At 42.2% G+C, this 22535-nt stretch overlaps 1 protein-coding gene and 1 non-coding gene across 4 annotated transcripts in view; one reads left to right on the top strand and one right to left on the bottom strand.

Annotated features, from left to right (window-relative positions):
• The first annotated feature begins 631 nt into the window (after nucleotides 1-631).
• The window catches only part of TNFRSF21 (TNF receptor superfamily member 21), a 71531-nt gene continuing 49627 nt past the window's right edge, over nucleotides 632-22535 (top strand). The window contains exons 1-2 of one of the 3 annotated variants that reach the window (XM_077161994.1): nucleotides 632-1171; nucleotides 21399-22047. In XM_077161994.1, coding sequence (XP_077018109.1) covers nucleotides 1076-1171; nucleotides 21399-22047 — 745 coding nt within the window. In that variant the 5' untranslated portion in view covers nucleotides 632-1075. Of the gene's footprint in view, nucleotides 1172-1522; nucleotides 1647-8443; nucleotides 8483-21398; nucleotides 22048-22535 lie in introns of those variants that run through there. The other 2 variants (XM_077161996.1, XM_077161995.1) reach the window with 2 other exon arrangements.
• TRNAD-GUC (transfer RNA aspartic acid (anticodon GUC)) lies at nucleotides 11871-11941 on the bottom strand. The gene has a single exon. It is a non-coding gene; the product is annotated as a tRNA-Asp (tRNA).

Here is a 22535-nt window from a genome sequence, read left to right as displayed (position 1 = left end):
ATCTGAGCAACAAAAGAGGTTCTCTGGGGGTGACTCTTAGGCATAAGCAGGTTTAGCCTGTCCTTTGCAGGAATAAGTTTCATAGGGAATAACCCGGAGATCGAGGGCTCAGTTTACTGATTTGGTTGTCCCTACTGCTTGGGAGAATAACAGAAAGTCCCAGTGCCATGGCCCAGGCCACGTCGCATTCCAATTAAATTAATCTCTCTATATGGGATTAATTAATTTCTCTATGTTTAACTCTCGGTTGATTTCAAAACCAACCGAGTTTGAGAACCAAGGCACTCATCTCTCTTTCACACGCGGTTGATCTAAGACTACTGTGGTCCTTAGCTGTTTTTAATCATTGCCTCAGGAACAATAGAAAGGCGGGTGCCGCAGACGTGGCTCAGCAAAACAATTTATTTAGAATAATCTCAGGTAAAAAAAGTACATTTGGGTCAGGGGTGGGTTGACTTCTCAGCTCTTTCCCGGGGACAACAAGCAGCTGCAATCTCCTCAGAGAACGCCAGGGGGCACCCTCTCCCTCCCGGCTCCACCTGGAACGCCCTCCCTTTTCCCACCGCACAAAGAGCCCGGCCTCCTCCTGGGTGACATCACAAAGGGCCAAACCCCCCCCACCCCACCCCGTTCGGCGCCACCACGTGTGTCCCCTCACCCGGCAGCCGCCCGGCTCAGTCCCTCGCCGGCCGGTCTGGGCAGCGGAGGAGGGTGGTTGTCAGCAGCTGGAGGCTTCGCTATGGGAAGTTGCCCCTTCGCTCTCTCGCACCCAGCCCGCCTCCCTGGTTCTCCGCAGCCGCTGTCGGAGAAGAGCACGGGGAGGCGCGGGCTGGAGCCGCCGCTGCCTCTCTCCGCCGGGGCGGCCGCGCGGCTGGGCAGGTGCTGAGCGTCCCCGGAGCCTCCTCGCCGCTCCCCTCCCCTGCCCGGCTGCCGCAGTGCCCATGGGGTGTTGGAGGTAGATGGGCTCCCGGCCCGGGAGGCGGCGGTGGATGCAGCGCTCGGCAGAAGCAGCTCCCGATTCCAGCTGCCAGGGGCCCGCGCGCCCCCGGCGCCCCTGCGAGCCCCTGGCTCAGCCATGGGGATCTCTACGAGCAGCAGCACCGCCGACTTCACCGCCTGCAGCCGCAAGGCCGGTCGAGCCGGAGCCACGATGAGCGCTGGCTTCCTTCTGGTGAGCGCCCGGGGAGGCTGGGAGCGGCGGCCGCGCGGGAGCACAGCGCGCGGCTCTCCCGGAGCTGGGCGGGACCCAGGCCGGGCTGCGGGAGGCACCGACCTGACTGGCCAGGCTGCCGAGGCTAGCCGGGGCAGAAAACACACCGGAGGGCTCCGACCGGGTCGCTTGGGGTAGCCCTCGGGCCCCGCCGGGGTTCGGGAATGCAGGCGAATTGTTTTCCTTCCAGTCTGGCTGCGCTGGGAGAGGCGCTAGAGGTGGTCACTCGGCTCCCCGCTTGTTTCAGTGTTTTCACCCACGAGGCCCACCTCGTGGGCCCCCCCCCCCCCACCATATCCGGCGGCCGGGGCCTCCTCCGCGTGGCGTGGGGCGACGGTTGCGGTGCGGGGCGCCGAGAGCCAGCCGCGGCCACCGCTTTGTTGCAGCTGCAGTGTCATGTCGGGATGCTACCGCAATGGAAGAGAGTGGTACACGGGTGCGCGCCGGACCCTGAAGACAGCTGGTGGCATTCGCGCCCGGAATTCCCGAGCAGGGCTTCAGCGCCGGCCTCTCCACCCGGCCCCCAATCTCTCCTTCCTCCTGATTGGGATGGGTCCCTGTATCTGCGGGCCAAAAAATCCTTAGACCCGCTCCCAGGCTTTCTCCAAAGCCCCGGCTGTCAGCCAGCCCGCGCTCCGACACTCGGTAGGGGGGAGGGGAAAATAAATCTCCATAAAGAAAGAAGAATTCTTTCTCTAGCTGGTCAGGTCCCTCGTTACCTGCAGCGAGGCAGGTGATCCTGCAGGATGGTGCAGGCTCCTTCGGGACTCAAGCTGCATCCGCCTCTGGGCGTGCCCTGTACTTAGTTCTCCATCATTTACCTGGGCAACGCCTGAAACCTCTCGTCACCCAAAACTTCTTTAACTTACTCCAAATCTTTTGTCTTCTTTTCGGATGTTCCCGGGGCTTGGGTGGGGATAGGTGATAGTGGAGGGGAGATAGGTGAATAAGCCACAAGAAAATTGTGTTGAGCTCAAACCCTTGAGCCACGAAAAGCTTTCCGTGCCTGTCTTTTTGTCCCTGCAGTGGGGGAGGGTGGAGAATCTTAGCTAAAACAAAAAGATGAAAAACAACAAACCAAGACCCCTGTCTTCAGGGCAGGACTGTGTAAGGGAAATGTGGGCTTGCTCTCTGTCTCCTTCCCCACAAGTACTTGACGTCTTGCGGCCCAGAGGGGCATAGCTCCCAGGGCATTGCAGTTGCTGTGGATGGAATATTCATCCTACGCTCTGGTTCCCGGTGTATGTTTTAGGGGGAAGGGAGAGACTAAAGAAAAGTTTGTTGCTGTTAGCACTTATGATGGGGCAACACATTGTCTCCCGTGTCTGTCTGAGACTCTTTTCAGCACATTTGTTATAATGGAAAGGCCAAGGTTTGTATCTTTGTAACAAGTGTGGTGGATGGTAAGCTGTAGGGGCGTCTCTTCTGAGTAGAGAACCTGGATTGACCAATCTTGGCCTACGAGAACCCTAAATCCATGGGAACCTGGATTCTTGAGTTTTCCTTCCCGATGGCCTTAGGTAGGTCCACCACTCTACCCCACCATGTTTGTCAGGTCCTTCCCACACGTGATTTTTCTATTCCCTAAAGAGTCCACTCTTAGATTAAATCTTCCGTGTGTGATACTTCACTTATTTTACCTTTTAGCATGATAAAAGTGTTAAAGTAAGGTCGTGATGTAATGAAAGGGAAAGTTCCTTTACCAACCAAGAGAGAACCAGCTCCCTTTCTTAAACCATCCAGCTCAGTTTATGTAAACATTATGCACTAGATTTACAGTTGAAAAAAAAGAAAGGAAATTTATAGAGGGGGTGTAGAAGCAATCTCAAGGTGTTACCCAGTATAAGATTCCTTACTCTCCTGCTACCTATAATAGAAAAGGCTTCACTTAGTATCGTGGAATGACATGGGGTTACTGCATTTGTCCTGAAGAGTAATGAAAGGTGTGCTGCAGGGATCATCAGGGACCTTGCTATACCCCTCAACTAGAATGGGAAAGAAATGCCTTTGGTTTTTCCCAAATCCCAGGACAGACTTTGCTGATAATGTAAAATGCTGGTCTCAAGTTCTAAGGATAATTTATCCCATTGGGGTTCTTGAAAGTGAAAATGAGATGCACCAGGTATTGGAGCCCAGGTAAATACTGCAGAGTGCTCAGAACTCCACTAGGGGCAGGTGGATTAGTGACCTCTCTATATATTGCACTTAGACTAATAATAATAATAACCAATAAAATGTCATGTTTCTTATGGTTTTCAGTTATCCCTGTTCCTTCAAACACCCCCTTTTTGTGAAAAAATATTTGTTGTTTTTCTGACACTTTTTTTTGTTGGGATATGCTTACTGCGTGAAGGAGAGTTTACTATAAACTTTTTACAAATAGTAACCGATGTACTAATATATATATATAAAATGCTGCATACGTTATATACACCTGGGAAGTGGTATTATCACCATTTTATTGATGAGTCAAAGGAGGCTCAAAGAACTTCAGTGTTTGTCCTTGGCGACGCAACTAGGAAATGGTGATCAAGGGTGGGGACCCAGTACTACTGCCTGATTCCTCAACTCATGCTCTTCCTCTCCCTTGTTCCATGCTGCCTGTTTCACAGGTCCAAACTGCTACATGATGAAATTTAACCAGAAAAGATTCACTGGAAGAAAGTTGGGACTGGTGGTTTGGTTTGTGCAAAAGATAAATGAGAATTACATGTGTGTCTTTGGAAGGAAATGTTTTTACCTCTTGCACTTCTGTTTCTGCTAAGTTGAGGCATCTGCCTGCTATTAGGAAAGTAAAACACAAACTGAGAGACAAAATATATGTTTCAAACCAAAATCCTGGAGACAAGATAGAGACCTTAAGTGTTGCGCCAGTGCTATAGAAAGCCCTAGAAGGGCTGTGACACAACAGTCAGAGGTGTAGCTTGCCATCTGGGAGCTTACTATGACTGAACAGATACAATGTTGGCAGTCAGCAGGAAAAGGAGCCATTATTGATAAGAAATGAGGTCTGCAGTTTTGGAAACTTCTATTCTGCATGTATAAAATCTAGATAGAGGTCCATTTGCTGTAAGAGCCAGCACCAGCTATGTGCTTGCTAGAAAGTATTAAATATTAGTGTTTGTCATTGCGTTTGAGACTGGACAGCCAGCTTACTGCCAGCTTCGATCTTCTGTTGTTGCAGTTAATTTCCCTATATCTTAGCATCTCATTTGGATATTTGACTAGGCAGATATGGATGGTCCAGTGGCGGTTGTTCATATCAGGATTTGGTGGCAATTTTAAGTAGAATTCTGAATGAGAGCTGATGTTATTGTATTTGAAAAATTGTTTCCACAATTCTAGAGAGTGAAAGCTGGAAGGGAGCGTAAAACTCAACTGATCTAACATCCCACATTTTTTTTTATTAGAGAAGTTGTGAGTTTACAAAAAATCATCCCTAAAATAAAAGATTCCTGTGCGTCACCCCACAACTAACACCTTGTTTTGGTGTGGAATATCTGTTACTAAGGATGACAATACTTTTGAAATATACTATTTTTTATCAGTTGTTGCCTTTGTTGCAATTGATGAAAGATTATTAAAATAGTGCTGCCATCCATTATTTATACGAGGTGTAGCTTTTCTATGTACCACACCATTACCACCTTGTATTAGTATTGTATTGTTGTTATTCATGAAAAGAACAGTCTTTTATTTGTACTATTAACTGTAGTCCATCATCTACAATAGGGTTCACTGTGTTGTACAGTCCTATGTTTTATCTTTTAATTTTTATTCTAGTGATATATATGACCTAAAGTTTCCTCTTTTAATCACATTCATCTATATAGTTCAGTGCTGTTGATGACACTCACAATAATGTGCTATCATCACCACCATCCATTTCCAAATCTTTACCATTGACCTAAATAGAAAATCTATACAAATTGAGCGTCAACTCCCCATTCTCTAACCCCAAGCCATCTCTTGGTAACCTATATTCTAGATTTTAACTCTATGAGCTTGCTTATAATTAGTTCATAACAGTGAAATCATACAGTATATGACCTTTTGTGTCTGGCTTATTTCACTCAGTGTAATGTCCTTAAGGTTTCTCGAGGCTGTCGCATGCATTGGGACTTCATTCCTTTTTACAGCTGAATAATATTCCATTGCATGTATTTACCACATTTTCTTTATTCATTCTTTGGTTGGTGGACACTTGGAGTGCTTCCATCATTTGGCTATTGTTGAGAATGCTGCTTTGAACATCAGTGTGCAAATATCTGTTTGAGTCCTTGCTTTAAATTCTTCTGGATATATACCTAGTAGCAGGATTGCTGGATCATATGGTAATTATATACTGAATTTCCTGGAGAACTGCCAAACTGTCTTCCAAAGTGGCTACAGAATTCCATATTCCTAAAGCAATGAATGAATATTCTTATTTCTCTACATCCTCTCCAACCCTTGTAGTTTTCTGTTTTTAATAGTGGCCACTGCGATATCTCATTGTAATTTTGATTTGCATTTCTCTAACAGTGATGTTGAGCATATTTTCATCTGTTTTTAAGTCATTTGTATTTCCTCTTTGTAAAAATGTCGTTTCATACCTTTTGCCCATTTTTTAATTGGCTTTGTCCTCTCATTGAGTTGTAGAGGTTCTTTATATAGGCTGGATGTTAACATCTTGACTATGTTTAGTCTTCCAATCCATGAACATGGATTGTCCTTTCATATATTTAGGTCTTCCTTAATTTCTGAATACAGGTCCTTTAGATCCTTGGTTAAATTTATTGTTTGATATTTTACACTTTTAGTTATTGTAAATAGGACTTTTTTTGCCTTGATTTCCTCTTCAGATTGTTCATTACTAGTGTATAGAAGCACTACTAATTTTTGCCTGTTGATCTTATATTCCACAACTTTGCTGAATACATTTATTAGTTCTAGTAGCTTTGTTGTGGATTTTTGGGGACTTTCTGTATATAGGAATATGTCATCTGCAAATAGTGAAAATTTTATTTCTTCCTTTCCAATGTAGATGCCTTTTATTTCTTTTTCTTGTGTAACTTCTCTGGCTAGAGCTTCTAGCACAGTGTTGAGTAACAGTGGTGACAGTGAACATCTGTGTATGGTTCCAGATCTTAGAGGGAAAGCTTTCGGTCTTTCACCGTAGAGTACAGTGTTAGCTGTGGGTTACATCTCCCATTTTTTGTTTGAGACAAAACAGGCCAAGTTTGAGAAGTGAATTATTTTTCATGTAAACAAACCTATACATGCACTGTCTAAGCATTGGGAACCCAGGGATGAGTTAGGATTTGGATCATTTCCCAAATGGACTATTTATATGGTGTTTAAAAATGCACTGCCATCAGTAATGCTGGTAGGGGGTTCTTTGCTTAGATGGAGTCAATGGAATCAAGTCCTATACACAGTAATATGCAAAATGCAATTTATATTAAAATCTTTAAAACATTTGAACTAAGTTTCACTCACTTCAGAAGAAGAAAATACTTCCATATATCATAATAATACACATCAGACCTTGGTAAAGAAAGTGACCTGATCAGGGCAATTGGAAAAATAGAACCTATACTGAATGCAGGACTCCTGACTTCTTGTAAGTCAGCTGCCCATTCCTCCAGTCAGAATGAATAGAATGGAGCCAAGCTTTCTCATCTGAACTATTTTTGAAGGGTTATGGTCACATGTGCCTTAGGTCCAATTCAAAACAAACCAACCAATCTCCAGTGCAAATAAATTATACAAGCAAACCAAAGAAGCACTAAGAAAGCTCTTTGAAATGGAATTCATACTACCTTAATTTGAGATTAAAAAAGAGACTAAACAGGTAGACCCACTAACTGGCTTCATTAAATATTTAGTGTGGCTACTTTGGGACAAAATCTAGCATGCTGGATATGGTAAACACAGTAGTACTATGTTTTCCAGGGCAGAGTTTTCAGAGGTGTGTCCATATTGAACAGGGGCAAGTAGGTGTGAGCTACTAGGAGCTCTAGCTCTCAGTCTACTTACTATACCATAGATCAGGGTGTGAAGAGATCACACTTTAATGTTGCACTTGAATTTATAAAGCATGTAAGCTATAATTGACTTATTCTAACTTTATTAATTTTTTTCTTTTTAAAATGATGGGAAATGGTCAGATGCATCATCTGCAGTGCCGATTTTCCAGTAAGCACTAGTGGCACCCTTCTGGTCCTCCTCCCCCAAGCAAGCCTGGCAGAGTCCAGTGATGCCAGGTCACCAGAAATTTCCTGGCAAACTGAGGTGCTTCTCTTCTGTGACAAGAGAAGCCTAGCCTTTGAGCATGTGTCTGATGACTCTTTGGAGCAAACTCAAGTCTGGATTGTCAGATGCAGATGTGTCTGCTTAAGAGAATGAAAACCAAGCTCATAATAGGAGTCCGCTTGGTCCCCAAAGTTGAAACCCCAATTAGTGTTAACAGGAGGCTGAATTGTTTTGCTGCTGCTATAGCAGCTGCCGAACTTTTATTCTTTAGAAATAAGGATGAGACCATGAATAAATACCGGCATTGTCCCAGTGTTTGTATTTGCCAAATACGAAAAAATAAACAGGGATCTTAAATTGGTTTGTATGCTGCCACCTGGTTTTCCTACCCCCTCCCATTTCGAGCCTGAATCCAAGAGGAGAGGACCTTGAATAGAGGTTAGATAAGCCCAGAGCCACCTGTGGGCAGGTGTAGGACTGGGAGATGTAGATGGGTAGGGCTGACTGATACTTAGACTGTTGATTCAAAGCAGTAAGTGACTCCGCTCTTTTTGAGGATGTTAGAGGCCATCAGGAATGGTTATCTCTGGTTTTGTGGCTCTCTGGATTTTTCTCACATGTCAGCGTCCTGGTCTTGGAGACAGCAGAGGTTTGAGGTGGTGGGAAAGTCATCTTGAGAGGAACATCAGTCAAACGTGGGGGGTGGGGGGTGGGGTGTGATCATGGTACTGAGCTATGTATATATTGCCTGCTGTTCTCATTAGAATATTTAATTTAGGATGTGTAGAATATTTAAATTATTTAAAAATGATGTCTATGGCTTTGTTCCAAATTAAAAAACAAGAAAAGGGGGTTGCACTTTGTAAGCTCATTATTTGAACAAGGCTCATTATCTGATCTTTCTGTAATTTCAATTTGCTTCATTTAACCCTCTGCCACCCAAATGGGCTTGGTGGCACTGTTCCTTGGAGTCATTTGCAAATCTCTCTGAGAAGAAGGAGCAAGAGTGTAATGAACATAGGAGAGAGGAGAGGGGTGAGTCCTTGAGTGCTGACATCAAATAAGGACAGCTGTGGATTCAGTAGGGCTATGGCACCAAGAGCCCAGAAGAGATAAATAAGAAAGTCACTGTTAATATTCATCATTAATATTAATATTCCTAATCCCCTATTTATTGAGTGCTTAACGTTGGCATTGTGTTGAATACCCTCTACAAATGTGACTCTTACAAGCCCTTGAGTTGGTAGCATCAGCTCCATTTTACAGATAAGGGAATGAAGCTTAAGTGGTTATGGTCACAGTCACACAGGTGGCAACTGCTAGAGAGAGGATCCAAATCTATATCGGTGTGATTTCATACACACTGCTTTCTGCCAACTTGTGGGCTGGGGACGGGTAACCTGAATTTATCAGAATTTTGTTTCCTGTCATGGGAATAATTTTATCAGCGTTATATCTTCTTTCCATGCAATGACAGTTTGGCTCCTTGATGGTGCGCAGAAGTTGAGCTGAAATGACTGGTTATAAAGTAAGAGCAACGTGTTTATGTGGATTGAAAGGGAAGGGCGTGGAGTCATTGCCAAGCATTTTCCTATGGTATGACTATGACAGGCAATCGTGCCATACTTATGATGGAAAGATACTCCTACAAATTGAAATGTTATAAATAGGGAATGGATGCTTTCTTTGCTGCTACTTGGGTCATTTTGAAAAATATTTGCTTAGTGAGTAATAATGTGACATGGGTCCTACTTAACAGTGTAGTTTCCATTTAGGTATCCTAAGAACTTGAAGAACTTTAGCATTTTCTTTGCTGTCAGCCTAGTGATTTATACAGGATGGCTACATAGGCTTGCATCATCTTTTATTGGTATTTCCTTTGTTAACTTTTCATTTCAGATCTCTTAGATATTGGTTTAACTCCATAAGGTCCCATAGGTCATGTGTTTGTGTGTGGTTTATCACACTCCCTTGTAGAATTCTTCTATGCAAACTTTTGAACACCTCTTTGCTTGCCAGCTATAGATTGTAGAGACTGAGTGGAATGTAGAAAGGTAAAGAGTGAGAGGAAATTGTTGAACCAAGAGGTTGGAATTCTGGTCTCCTTAAGACGCTTTGGGGTTAGATCATCATCTGAATCCGTCCTGAGTATGGCCAGATCAGCTCAACCAGTATTAAGACGGGGGAAAGGTTGTGAAGGGCACAGTAGATTCAAAGGCAAATAGTGACAGGTTCCCAGAGTAATTTAATGGTTATTGTTCAATCCTTGCTCTTCCTTTACTCCTAGAAGTCCACAGCTCCTTTCTCCATGGCTTATGTACCTGGTACCTTATGTACCTGGTCCATGGAAAGTCAACAAAATGGACAAGGTTTTGTGTGTGCTTCTTTCCTGGTTTGGAATGCTCAAGGCCAATGTTGTTTTTCTATTTTAGTTTTTCGAAGACAACAGACAATATGCTATTCATCTTTGGGTTTCCGGCTCAATGCCCTGACATAGTAGTTAAGCAATAAATGATTGGGAGTGAATTCAAGGAGGATCTTGCTCTAAACTCAGTGTCATTCATTCTACACTAGCTAGAGGGTAGTTGTAGCTTGATCTGCATCTCAATACTTTGAGCTACAACTCTAGGGTATCTGAATTATTAAGAAATAACATTTTATATTTAAGCAAGTTGGCAGACCAGAAGAACCTAGTGGATGCGGAATTCTCTTTGTGTGTCTCCTCAATTCAATTGTTTTCTTTGATGGCGAACAAGCATTTATGCATAATAAAACTAATATGTTTGTTCTTGCTTTTCTATGTAAAGCTATTTTTATTTTTTTCATTAATTTAATATGTATTTATGGGGCATCTACCAAGTGTCAGGCATTTCTAGATTTGGGGAATATGGTAGTGAAAGCTTAGTCATGTCTCCTGCCTCTTGGAGTATATAGTCTATGGGAGAAGTCCGAAGGGGTGGTGTTTAAGAAGGACTGACCATCAAAAAGCAGAAGAAAGAGCAAACCAATAGGAGGGAATAGCATGTGGATGAGCCCAGAGGTAGGAAAGAGTCTACATATTCAGATAATAGGGAGAAGGCCACTGAGGTTGGTGCTCCGTGAACTGGGCACTGAGGGAGCATGGCTTGAGGTTGAAGAAGCAGGGAAGGGCCAGTTGATACAAGACCTTCTAAAGTGTGAAGGCATCAGGATATCACTAAAGGTGCAGTGGGAAGTAGGATCAGAATACAACTTGATTAGAATTAGATTTTTCTAAAGATCACTTTGGCTGCTGTGTGTAGAATGAATTAGAGAGGAAAACCAAAGCAGGCCAGTTGGAATCTTTCGCAGTATTTCAGGGGATAGATGATGGTTCTGGGATGGTGGCAGTAAAGATGGGGATTTCTAGATTTGAGAAATTTTGGACAAAGAACTGACAGTTTACTAATGGTGAGATAGGAAAGGTGGGGGTGGGATTGAAGGAAAGGTGTTCACAAGGCTGACTAGCTCCAGCAATCTATGGGGCTCTGATTACTTGAAGGAAACACTATGGGAGGAATGGCTGGGATTAGGGAATCCGAAGTTTGGATTTGTATTTAGGAAGCTTGAGGTGCCTGTGATTCCTGTCAGTTTGGACCTCCAGCTTGCCATTTTTAATAGCCGCATCTCATCCAGGTGGCAGTATGCTGAGCCATCCTTCTGTTGTTGGATTCTTGGGTTGTTGTCATTGTTGTCCCACTGCAGGCAGCACTGATGAAGTTGTTCCTGTACAACCCAATTACCCTTTATCCTTTGGGCTGTTTCCCTGAGGTGTATTCTCCAAAGCAGCATTGCCAGGTCAAAGGAAATGAATGAACAGTTTTATGACTCTTGCTGCATATTGCCAGATTGCCTGCAGAAAGGCTGAATTAATTTAGAGTGCCAGCAACAACCTATAAATGTGCCTTCTATCTTACAAGTCAGCCAGCATTGAGGTTTATCATTTTAATTTATTTATGCCGCTTCAACTTAGATATATAAGGGTCCTTGTTTGTGGAAATTTGCATTTCATTAGTTGCTAGGGACATCATAAATTTACCCATATGATGATTAACTTTGCAATTCCTCTGTATCAGTGATTGGGTGGAATTTGTATAAGCCTCATTTGCATTAATTCTTTATACAACTAGGTTATGAATTTTATTTTATTAGGTGTATGGCATATATTTTCCTCATACTACTTTAAATATTATATTTAATAGTACAGAAATTTAGGTTTATATATTTAAACCCACTTTCTTTTTTTTCATTTCTAACGATCTCTCTTTTGCTCACTTTTTTCTGTGGGTTTTTTTTGTATGCTGTATGGCGGGGATCACATTTCCTTCTTTCTCCGTGTGAATATCCCGTTATTGCAGCACCATTTGTAGATTTTTCTCTTTTTTGTTTGTTTGTTTTGGGGAAGTGCATGGACCAGGAATCGAACCCGGGTCTCCCACATGACAGGCGAGAATTCTACCACTGAACTACCCTTGCACCCCGTCATTTTGTTTTTTAATAGTCACAAATGGATCGCTCTTTACAGATAGAGTTAATGAACTATTTTGATTTCTTTGAATTTTAAATGTGACTTTTAAAATGTTGGGTTGTAAATGTTATCGGAATTTAGTGTCGTGTTTGTAGTGAGGACTACCTCCATGTGTCCTGCAGGGAGGGTACACATGCTGTTTGTATAAAGGATTGTCTGGTCAGGTCAGTTTAGGAAGTGCTAGGTTCAAGAGGGTCACAGTGTTCTGCCGTCCTCCTGCAGGAGCTCGGTAAGCTAATATCAAGTGAATTTCTGCAAAAGAGGACAATAATTGGGAGCAAATCCTAAACTTTTTAGACCATGAGGTACATAAACTTCATCTGTAATGAGCCAGATAGTAAATATTTTTGGCTTTGTGGGCCACTGCAAAGCTGAAACTACTCAGCTTTGCCTTTGTAGTGTGAAAGCAGCCCTAGGAAATACCTAAAGGAATGGACATGGTTACGTTCCTATAAAATCTTATATTTGAATTTCTTATCATTTTCATGTGTCATAAAATATTATTCTTCCTTTGATTTCCCAACCATTTAAAAATGTAGAAAACAATCTGAGTGCGTGGTCTGTACAGAAACAGGCAGCCAGCTGGTTAGAGTTTGTCTATCCCTCTTTTAGGCGATATTCATTAACCTCTTATGCGACTACATCAGGAAAATTCACTCTGGAAAATGCTTATTTAAATTCTGCTCTATAGTCTAACGTATATTTTCTGTTCGTACAACCTTTCTCCTCTCTTTTCTTTTCTCACTTGCTGTACACTGAGTTTATATTTTAAATCTTTTTGAAAATGACAATTGGTTCCTTTTTCTCTTTAAATTCACTCCACCCTCTATGTTTTTTACTTTATTAAAAAAAAATTGTAGTATGTTCTGAGTCCAGTTGGGTATTTTTCAGGATTGCCCAACTTTTAAAAATCTGGTGTTTTTCATACAATTCTCAGTAATTGGATATGCATTTTAATTGAGGAATTTCAAAGATTGTCTGTTCCCAAAGGAATTAAGCTAAATACATAGGATGACAAGTGGAGAGAGTTATAGTTAAAATAACTAACATTTATGAAGTATTTACCATGTGTCAGACATATTTTACTTGCTTTACCTGTATTACCAATTAATTCTCAAAACAATCTGATGAGAGGTAGATATTATCTCCAGTATATTAGTTGAGGACACTAAGGCACAGAAGTTGAGCCGCTTACCCAAGGTCACCCAGCTATTCCCTAGTAGAGCTGGGCGTGCTTGGCATATACCAGGCTAAAATATGTTTTCTTATATTTCCGTGCTAGACTTGCTGCAGTGGCTGGTGACGTTGGTTCCTTGGTTTAGATGCTTTTCTGTAAATCCTTAGGGAAGGGCACAGAGGACTATTCCTTCTATACGTATACATTGTCTTGTATATTAATGCCAATTTATTTGCAACTTTGTGGTTTAATGAACAGGCAATTTGATTTTAGTTTTGTGTTAGAGTCTTAGCCTAAAGAAATAGGCGTTGTGATGGGAGGGTCTGTGGCCTAAGGGTTGAATGCTGAACACAACATACTATTCTGCATTGCAAGTTCCAGGGAAGATGCATCTGGGTTAGTTTCTCCTATTTTCCCTTTTCCTTGTGTCTCCTGAGTTTGCCTCCTTCTAATCCTTTAGTCAGCAGTTTCTACCTTTGGCATTCACTATACTCACCAGCTTTAAAAACAGGCTCTGCTTTTGCCTGAGTAACAGAAGTTTTTTTTTTTTTCTGTTATTAAATCAGAAAGGATAGTAGGAAATGCAGGAGCTGACCAAATTTATGTAACATGATTGACAATATATGAGAATATCTGTGTGCTCTGTGGTTGTTTTATCCTTAAAGCTTCCCTCTTGATGCATTTCCCCCCTCCCGTCAAATCTAGAAAATTCCAAGCAGCCAGTGTCTTAATACTACAAATTTAATGTGATGCTTAAAATAAAATGGCCAGAAATTCTGGAGGGACCCAGCTCTGCTTGACTTTGGCCTTTTGATCATATGTTAGCGTGTTTTCCAGTCACCATCTCAGGAACAGCGTGGTTGCCTTATCTTTGTTGTAATTTTCACAATAACTGAGTTTCTTCTTAAAAAAAATTACTTTTATACAGCCTTAAAAAAATGCCAACAGCAAACTCAACAGATGGTCTCTCTGCTCATCCATTATGAACAAGCAAAAACTTATCACTGCCTTGCGTTTGCTCTTTTTCCACTAACAAATCATTAGAATTTGATTGGGAATAAGAATGACATAAATATGTTGTAATCATAAACTGCAAGGAAGTTTTTTTTTGTTTGAAGGATGAGGTCATACCATAATATAATATAAATAGATATCAGCATTCTGATGTGTATTGGCACAGTCTACACTTCTTGTCTTCGGTTAGGTCCATCTCTGTGCCCGAAAGCAGAAATGACCACGAGACAGGAATGATGCATTTACAGCCTAAAGTGTGTACATTAAATGTGTGGAAACGGTCTGGAAAAAGATGCATCACAATTGACAGTGACTCTCTCTAAGAATGGGTGGGTTTTTTGCTGTAAAAATAATAATTAAAAAAAGAACCATTTTAAAACAGTAAGAAGTGCTAGGGTGGGTAAGTGCAGAGGGAAGGTCTCTGAAAATGATACTGGGCTGTCTCCAAAGTATTTCTTATAGACTCGGAGAATATTAAAGCCAGAAGGGCCTTGGCTTAGTCCTGGGGGGTCCAAAAGTGCTGAGTGCTGAGACCCTGGAAGCCATCAGATCTGGTCGTCTTAGAGTTACGTCTTCCCTCTTGGCTTTGTTCTGGGTTATCTTTTAATCATTCAGTAAGTATTTATAGGCTTCCATGTCCTGCACAATTTGGGACGGTTCACTGATATTTGCTTTATTTACCCACTATTGTCAGTGGCATCATTGTCCTGGATAAGTGAAAATTATCAAAGGAGCTGAAGTTCGAACTAGAATGGGCCATAAATAATTTCTGAATAATAATCTTTTGATACTGCTTGTAATTCTAAGCACCAAGGTAGTAGGTTTGCCTGTCATCTTAAGCACCATGCCAAGCGGCGTAATTCTTGTAATGCCAAGCATAATTCTTATAAGTCAGTCATGGTATAAAGCGGAGTGCAGACCTCTGAGTCTTTGAAGACAAAATGAACTCTTTGCCACTACCCTGATGAATTCCCATAGAAAGTCTGCTTTATTTCTTGAATTATTATGGCTTCTTGTGGATGCTTTTTGGGTTTTCTCAACACTTGCTTTCATATACATCCTCATCTTCAGCCACCTCCTTCACCACCACACTTTAATTTGCTGCTTCTAATTATTTGTGGTTGGCAAATCTATTCATTTAATTAGTAAACATTTGTCAGTTATACCATGAATCAGGCACTGTCCTCGAGGGCTTGGAAAGCATCAGTAGGTAAAGTAGACCCATCCTTGGCCTCATGGACTTGTGGTTCAAGGGGAAGCCATGGCAAATAGATTGTTTAAGTACAAAATTAGAGTAGTCATCTAGAAAAAAAGGGATTGAGGAGAGATGGTGAATATTGTTTTAACTTGGGAAGGGGAGGGCAAGGATGGCTTTCTAGAGGAAGTTTTGTCACTGTTAAAGATTTTGCATTTCATCTTAAGTCATGTGGGGAGCCATTGGGAGTTTTAAGTAGGGGATGAAAGGATTAGATTTGGTATGTGAGTTGGGGGGGGGGTGTCAAGAAAAGAAGTCAAGAACTCAATACTCATTGGTAGACTCTCAGAAGAGGTCTGAAGGTTCTTATGAGTGAGCAATTGGTGCCTGCATCTTTGGACATTTCTTTTGACTGCCTAGAGCTGGGATCAACAGATTTTTTCTCTAAAGGGCCAGCTAGTAAGTATTTTCAGTTTAGGAGCCGTGCAGTCTCTGTCACAGTTGTTCACCTCTGCCATTGTAACATGAAAGCAGCTATAGGCCACATCTAAATGAATGAGCATGTTCCAATAAAACTTAAAATAAGAGGTGGTGTGGGGAATTTAATTTGCTGCTCCCTAGCTCAGAGGATGTTTTGCTTATTATTTTAATGCTCTTTATTGTTGAAGTGGTTGAGCAAGGGAGGAAATGCAATCTATGAGGTTGTCCCTGACCTTCAGCTGCTTATAATCATTATGTTCTGGCCTTGAGCTGCTTATATTCATTATGGGAAGATAAATATATACACTTATGAGGCCATCAGCAAACATTACAAGATAATATGTAATTAGGTACCAGAATGATTAATAGAAACAGGAAGTGTGATGAGGAGTTCAGCTCATCTGCTGGAAATTTGGGGTATTTAGGAAGAGCTCAGAAAGTCTTCTCAGAGATGGCAGAACTTGATACAAATGCAGACTTCTAGAAGGTTCAAGTTGAATACATGCTAGTCCCACCTGCTAGTTTTATAGGTGAGTAAAATGAGGTCCAAAGAAAGTGAAGCAGCTAAACTTAAGGCAGAGCCTGTACATGAATGCAAATCTAATGTTCTCTAAAACTTTGCTCAGGTATGCTTTCTACTCCAGGCCTTGTCCTTCCATGAACATGAAATATATATGTATACTAGATGCACAATAATAGAAAGGAGGCGATGGAGTGAGAGGTTTCTAGTGAGGAGAAAGCAGTTCTCAAAAGACTGAGGGCAACATGGTTGTGTCTGTCATTTAGCATAGGAAAGAAAGAAGAGAAAAACTGGGAAGGAGCGGAATATGGAATATTAGAAGATGCATGTACATGATGACATATGGACAAGGAGATAACCTCATATTCTTGAAGGAAGCAACTTTAAATTAAGGCATATCCAGACTGTGAAAGACAGCTTGGCTTTATAAAGAAGGATGTAGTCTCTGTTCTGACATGGAAGAAATTTAGTGATGCAGTCTTAGAAGACAAATGAAAGCAAATTACAGAACAGCGTGTGCGGCCTGTCCCCACTAGATACATGAAACAAAATAGAGCCAAACTAACTGAAACTATCAACTTAACATATGTATATGTAAATGCATAGGAAAAGATCTAGAAAGAGCTGGCACCAAAAATTGATCATGAGTCTCTCTGGGGATGGGTGGGAATTTTGATATAAAAATAATGATTGAAAAGAGGAACCATGTTAAAATAGTAAGAAGTGCTAGGTTGGATAAGGGCAAAGGGATGGTCTCTGAAAGTGGGACTGGATTGTCTCCAAAATATTTCTTTTAGAAGCAGAGAATATTAGAATCAGAGGGGCTTTGGCTTAGTACTCGGGGCGGTGTCCAAAACTTGGTTTGGCAACAGCAACACTTGGAGAACTTTAAAAACAAAACAAATTCCTTGCCCCACTGCAGACCCACCATAGTCTCAGGTGATGGGTCTGGGGATGTGCAGTCCTAAGAAAGCCTCCCAGATCATTGTGTGGCTGTTTTTGAGGTTCCAGGCTTTGGTGACACAAGTGAAAGAACTGAGAGAATCAAAACAAGTCTTGACTGGGGAAGACCCAGCCTCCAGTTTTCTGGCTCCCACTCTTCTGTATTTTTTTTTTTTCTTTGAATGTGTCTCCTGCTTCAGGTGTTTTCCTTAGCATTAGCCGTAGGTATCTTCTCAACTTGTTTTTACCTTATTTAGAGGAAATTCTTGAATGTATTTGAATCTGATCCGCTTCCTCCCACTAGCCATTGTTTCACCCACAGAGTTGTCTGGAATGATTTTTCAGAATTTAAATTTTCCTAGAAAACAGAGGGGTGCCATTCAGCTAGTGGGAAAAGCTGTAGTTTTACATCGTGAGTATTTGGTTGACCAAAAGGCCCTAGGAAAACAGCTTTTATCAGGTTCCATCTGTGTCTCTCTATAAAAAGAAAAAGAAATTGCTCCCTTCTCCTTTCCTCAGTGGGGTTTTTGTAAGGGAAAAAAAAAAGCCCACAAAGCAGTTCCTTAACTATGAATTTGCCTATTCTAGGTATTTCATATCAGTGGAATCATACAAAAGTTTCCTTTCGTGTTTCGTGTACTTCAATTAGCATAATGTTTTCAAGGTTCATCTTAGCTGTTAACTTTGCAGTTGGAAGAGATCTTAGGGCTCTTTCTAGCTCAGGGATTTTCAAACTTGTTTTAGTGGTAAAGCCTCCTTTCAGAAGATTTCTTACTTGGAATCCCCGTTAGCAAATTGGTAAAGCAGAGCTGCTCTCTTTGCAGCAGAGATGAGGGGCTGCGGAGGTGGAACTCTGCCTCCCGTGCCTCCCCTGGAGCCCTCAGTTGTACCCTCCCCAGCCTGAGCGGCAGAACTGAGAGCTGGGTTCTGTCCAGTGTTCTCTTGTTCAATTTGAAAAATCAGTTTCTTCTTCTTTCCCCTCCGTGGGTAATCATTCATCAACTCCTGCTCATCTAAGCCATCAAATCTGTCACCTTCTCTCCACAGCCACCATCCTAGTCCAGGTCAGGGTCAACTTTCACCTTTTCTTTACCCTTCTAATGGCCTTTCTCACCCGCTCTCCCTGCCACCACTCCCCTTTTGTCTTTTCTGCAGCCGGGTGACATTTTTAATGCACAGATCTGATTATATCTCTTCTCCCCTTCCCCCGTATAAACATATAGTGGCTTCTCATTGAATTTAGGATGATCCAAATCCAGAGCCTCTCCAGATTCAACTAGGGCTTCTCTGCTGCATCTTGAGTTGAGCCACATAGACTTCTTGGTTCCTGAGCTGAGCTTCTTCCTTCTACTTGAGGCTTTTGTGCTGCAGTTCCCTATGGCTGCCTCGAGTTGATTTCTGCTGCTCTGTCTTTCAGACAGAGCATTTCTCTTAACATCCCTGAGCTATGAAGTGCTTATTCTTCCTCTCCCACAGGACTCTGTATCTATCTTTCTTGCAATTTCAAATCTAATAAAGTAGTTACTGGTGTAATTAGTTGTTTTCATCCATTCTCCCTTATAGTGTCAAACTCCATAAGGGCTTGAAGAGTTTTCAAAGTTCCGTCCTTAGCCTGTGGCACATAGTAGGCCTTTAATAAATATTTGTCTAATAAATGCAGAGCATCTAGCTTTTGTACAAATCTCTTATCTAGTGGCCAGCCTCCCGTTGACTATCCCCAGAGGCAAGACTGAGGAGACATTGTTTGTTGGCTCTGTTTGTAGGAGCCATAACTGTCCCCCGTAGGGTAATTTAAAGGTCCACCTTCAAAGTCACATCGTCTAAAGTGGGCTATCGAGTATGAAGCAGCTTAAACAGCCAATTTTGCTTTAATTAGAAACTTTTCAGTTTTTCATTGAAAAAAAAGAGCAAAACAATCCACTTAAAAAGAAGGAAAGAATACCGGTGGAGTGGGACTTGGAGGTGGCTTTTGTGTACTGCTTGGGGGCTTCTGGTAATACAAAAATTGGGAAACTGATGCAGAACCTACCATCCCCTGCAGACTGCCTTAGTCAGTATTTAGAAGTGTGTGCCCTGGGGAAATATATAAGTCTGTAGGAAACCTGTCTCCCCACTCCCCCCTGGGCTACTCTCATCCCCATGTGCTGGTTAGGCAGAGTCTGCAAACCTGTGTTTGTCCGGGTGACTGCCCAACTTCCCAGCAGAGGTCGAGAGGCCGACTTAAGTCCCACAGCACATCACGGCAATGTTTGTTCCCTGGCCAGATGGTGTCTTTGGTTCTCAGCTTTTATTTAATCTGCACCAGTGTAATAACCTGTCATTTGGGTTCTTCATACATCTTTTCAATCTTCTAGAACACTGCAGCTATCTAAAACTGCCTTTGCATTTAGAAACCAGATAATGAAGAACTCACAAGAAGTACAGAGCAGGGATGCATTTGCAACCTTTTGGGCCAGTCTTTAACATCAGGGAAATTGGATCTAATCTCATCCATGGTGTCCTTGCCAAATGGAAGTTGGGCTCCCCAGGATGGTGATAGGCTTTTTCCCCAAGAAAAGGGCTCAGAAGAGGGTGGCTGGAGCCAGTTTTGCAAATAGAAGCAGCAAAGAAAGGAAAGGAGAGGTAAAGCCAGAAGTAAAAAGGGAAGATGCTACTGAATTTATCACCATTGGGCAATAGATTGTTTTTTTAAAAGGTGAACAAAGTCTTCATAAACCCAAAAAAAAAATAAAAGAATATATTCTCATAAGTTGAAAATTTGTTTTCAATATTATCATTTAACCTGAGGCAGCTCTGGTATATAGGGTATGGGGCCTTCAAGAAAGATATTTTTGGTTTCTGCAGTTAAACTTTTTTGGGATAAGTGTCAAGGTGCTGAAGAAGACAGGAACTCAGGTCACGTTGAAAAATTCGGGCTTTCTTCTCTGAGTTACTAGTACGGTGGGTGATTTCCAAGGAATTTGCCCTTTCAGGCAGCTGGTAGTTTGAGGCAGCCATTATTTTCTTGACACATACACTTCCTCCATTTCATAGTGGATAGTGAAAGCTTTTGGTTGGAACCTCTGCTCTTTGTGAATACAGAAGAGCTCTCTCTTTTACTATGAATTCTTAAACTTTTTTTTTCCTCCAGAAGAATCTCAGGATTTAGCAGCACAAATATAATTTCCTTTCTCCCAAATCTCCATTCTGGAAGCACGCATGAAATTCTGTCTAGATGGGTGAAGATTCTTGTTTTATCAATTAAATTAAAATGCCTGTTTCTGTGCCCATCCGTGTGCTCTGGCTGCCTGGTGGCTGCAGGTGCGTGCTGAGTGATCACGGCCTTCCGAGGCAAAACAAAAAGGGTATGAATCTAAAAGCATCAACTCTGTCATTTAAAGTCCATTACCATGAATGCCAAGGACCTGCCTCTGTTTTGCATAACAAAAACCAATAAAACAAAACAACAACCCCCCCACCCCCCCCACCCCCCCTTCCCCAGACTAAAGCAGTTTAGCTTGTCATACACAGAACTGCTGAAAAAAGATCATGCCATGTCTTTGGGTTAACCCCAGCTGGGTAACCTGAGGCTGTGGAAATAACAAATTGATCCTATGCCATCCTGGTTCTCAGCTGCTTTGTCCTGGTATCAAGAGATGGAAGCTTAACTTTTGGGCTGTGGAAAGGAAGGCAAATATTCAGCAAGTTGTTTTCTTCTTGCATTAGGATTTTAGCTTCTATATGTCATTTTTAGTACTAGCTACAAAGCACTTTCATATACATATGCACTGTTGATTTTCATAATAAATTTGAAAAGTATTGTCAGTTTTATTTTTACAGATAGGAAAAAAAAGAAAGCTGATGGAAAGGTCGGGCAATTAAACCAAAGTTTTACAGGTAGTAGGCCTGGTGCAAGGATAGAATCCTAATATTTTTTCCTCTAATGTGATGTGGAAATGTCGACAGGACGCAGTACTGGTCAGAACTTTAATACAAAAGATGATGATGGTATTCTGAGTGTTTCTTCCCCTATTCTCTGTTCCTATATAACACCTTTTTGATTTTTGTTCTTTCCCCCTCCCTTTTGATTTCTTTCAGCTTGGATTCCTTTGTACCACCACGGCTCAGCCGGAACAGAAGGTCCCAAATCTCATTGGCACCTACCACCACGTTGACCATGCCACTGGTCAGGTGCTAACCTGTGACAAGTGTCCGGCAGGGACCTATGTATCTGAGCACTGTACCCACAAAAGCCTGCGTGTCTGCAGCCGTTGCCCTGCAGGGACCTTTACTAGGCATGAGAATGGCATAGAGAAATGCCATGACTGCAGTCAGCCATGCCCATGGCCAATGGTTGAGAAATTACCTTGTGCTGCCTTGACTGACCGAGAATGCACTTGCCCACCTGGCATGTTCCAGTCTAACGCGACCTGCGCCCCCCACACAGTATGTCCTGTGGGTTGGGGTGTGCGGAAGAAGGGGACAGAGACTGAGGACGTGCGGTGTAAGCAGTGTGCTCGGGGTACCTTCTCTGATGTGCCTTCCAGTGTGTTGAAATGCAAAGCGTACACAGACTGTCTGAGTCAGAACCTGGTGGTAATCAAGCCGGGGACCAAGGAGGCAGACAACGTCTGTGGCACACCCCTGATCTTGAGCACGACTGCACCTCCCCCTGGCACAGCCATCTTTTCACGCCCTGAGCACATGGAATCCCAGGAAGTCCCTTCCTCCACTTATGTTTCCAAAGGTAACTTAACCCCATGGATTATTGGTTTGAGGAAGGTTTTGTGTCCAGAAGAGGTGTCAAGGATGGGCTTTGGTACCAAGGAAGTTTTCTCCATTTTGCATAGTCTGAAGTCATCCCTTAAAAGCAGGGACTCCATCTTGTTGCTAATTAAATCTGGTGTATTTGGACCTATTAGAGACATTTAAATTCAGAAGCTTTCAAAAAACTAGGTTACATCAAGCTAGAAAGTAAGAACCAAGAGAAACAAGGACAGCATGTGACGTTGTGTTAGGCACTTAACCGTGTCAGGCCTCAGTTTCAAATTTGTCAAATAAATGAATGAATTAGATGTTTAGGGTCCTTCCCAGCTAAAAATATATATATGACATGGTGTCAATCCTAGAAGGAAAGGAGGGAGAAGGGGGAAAATTGCCATTAAATCTGGAAGGATGAATATTGGACCCAAGGACAGGAAGGACAGAAGCTTCAGAAAACAAGTCCATTTGTAT

The sequence above is a fragment of the Tamandua tetradactyla genome, chromosome 5 (genome assembly GCF_023851605.1).
Source record: "Tamandua tetradactyla isolate mTamTet1 chromosome 5, mTamTet1.pri, whole genome shotgun sequence".
In the NCBI taxonomy this organism is placed as follows: domain Eukaryota; kingdom Metazoa; phylum Chordata; class Mammalia; order Pilosa; family Myrmecophagidae; genus Tamandua; species Tamandua tetradactyla.
This window is presented reverse-complemented; position numbering and strand designations above follow the sequence as displayed.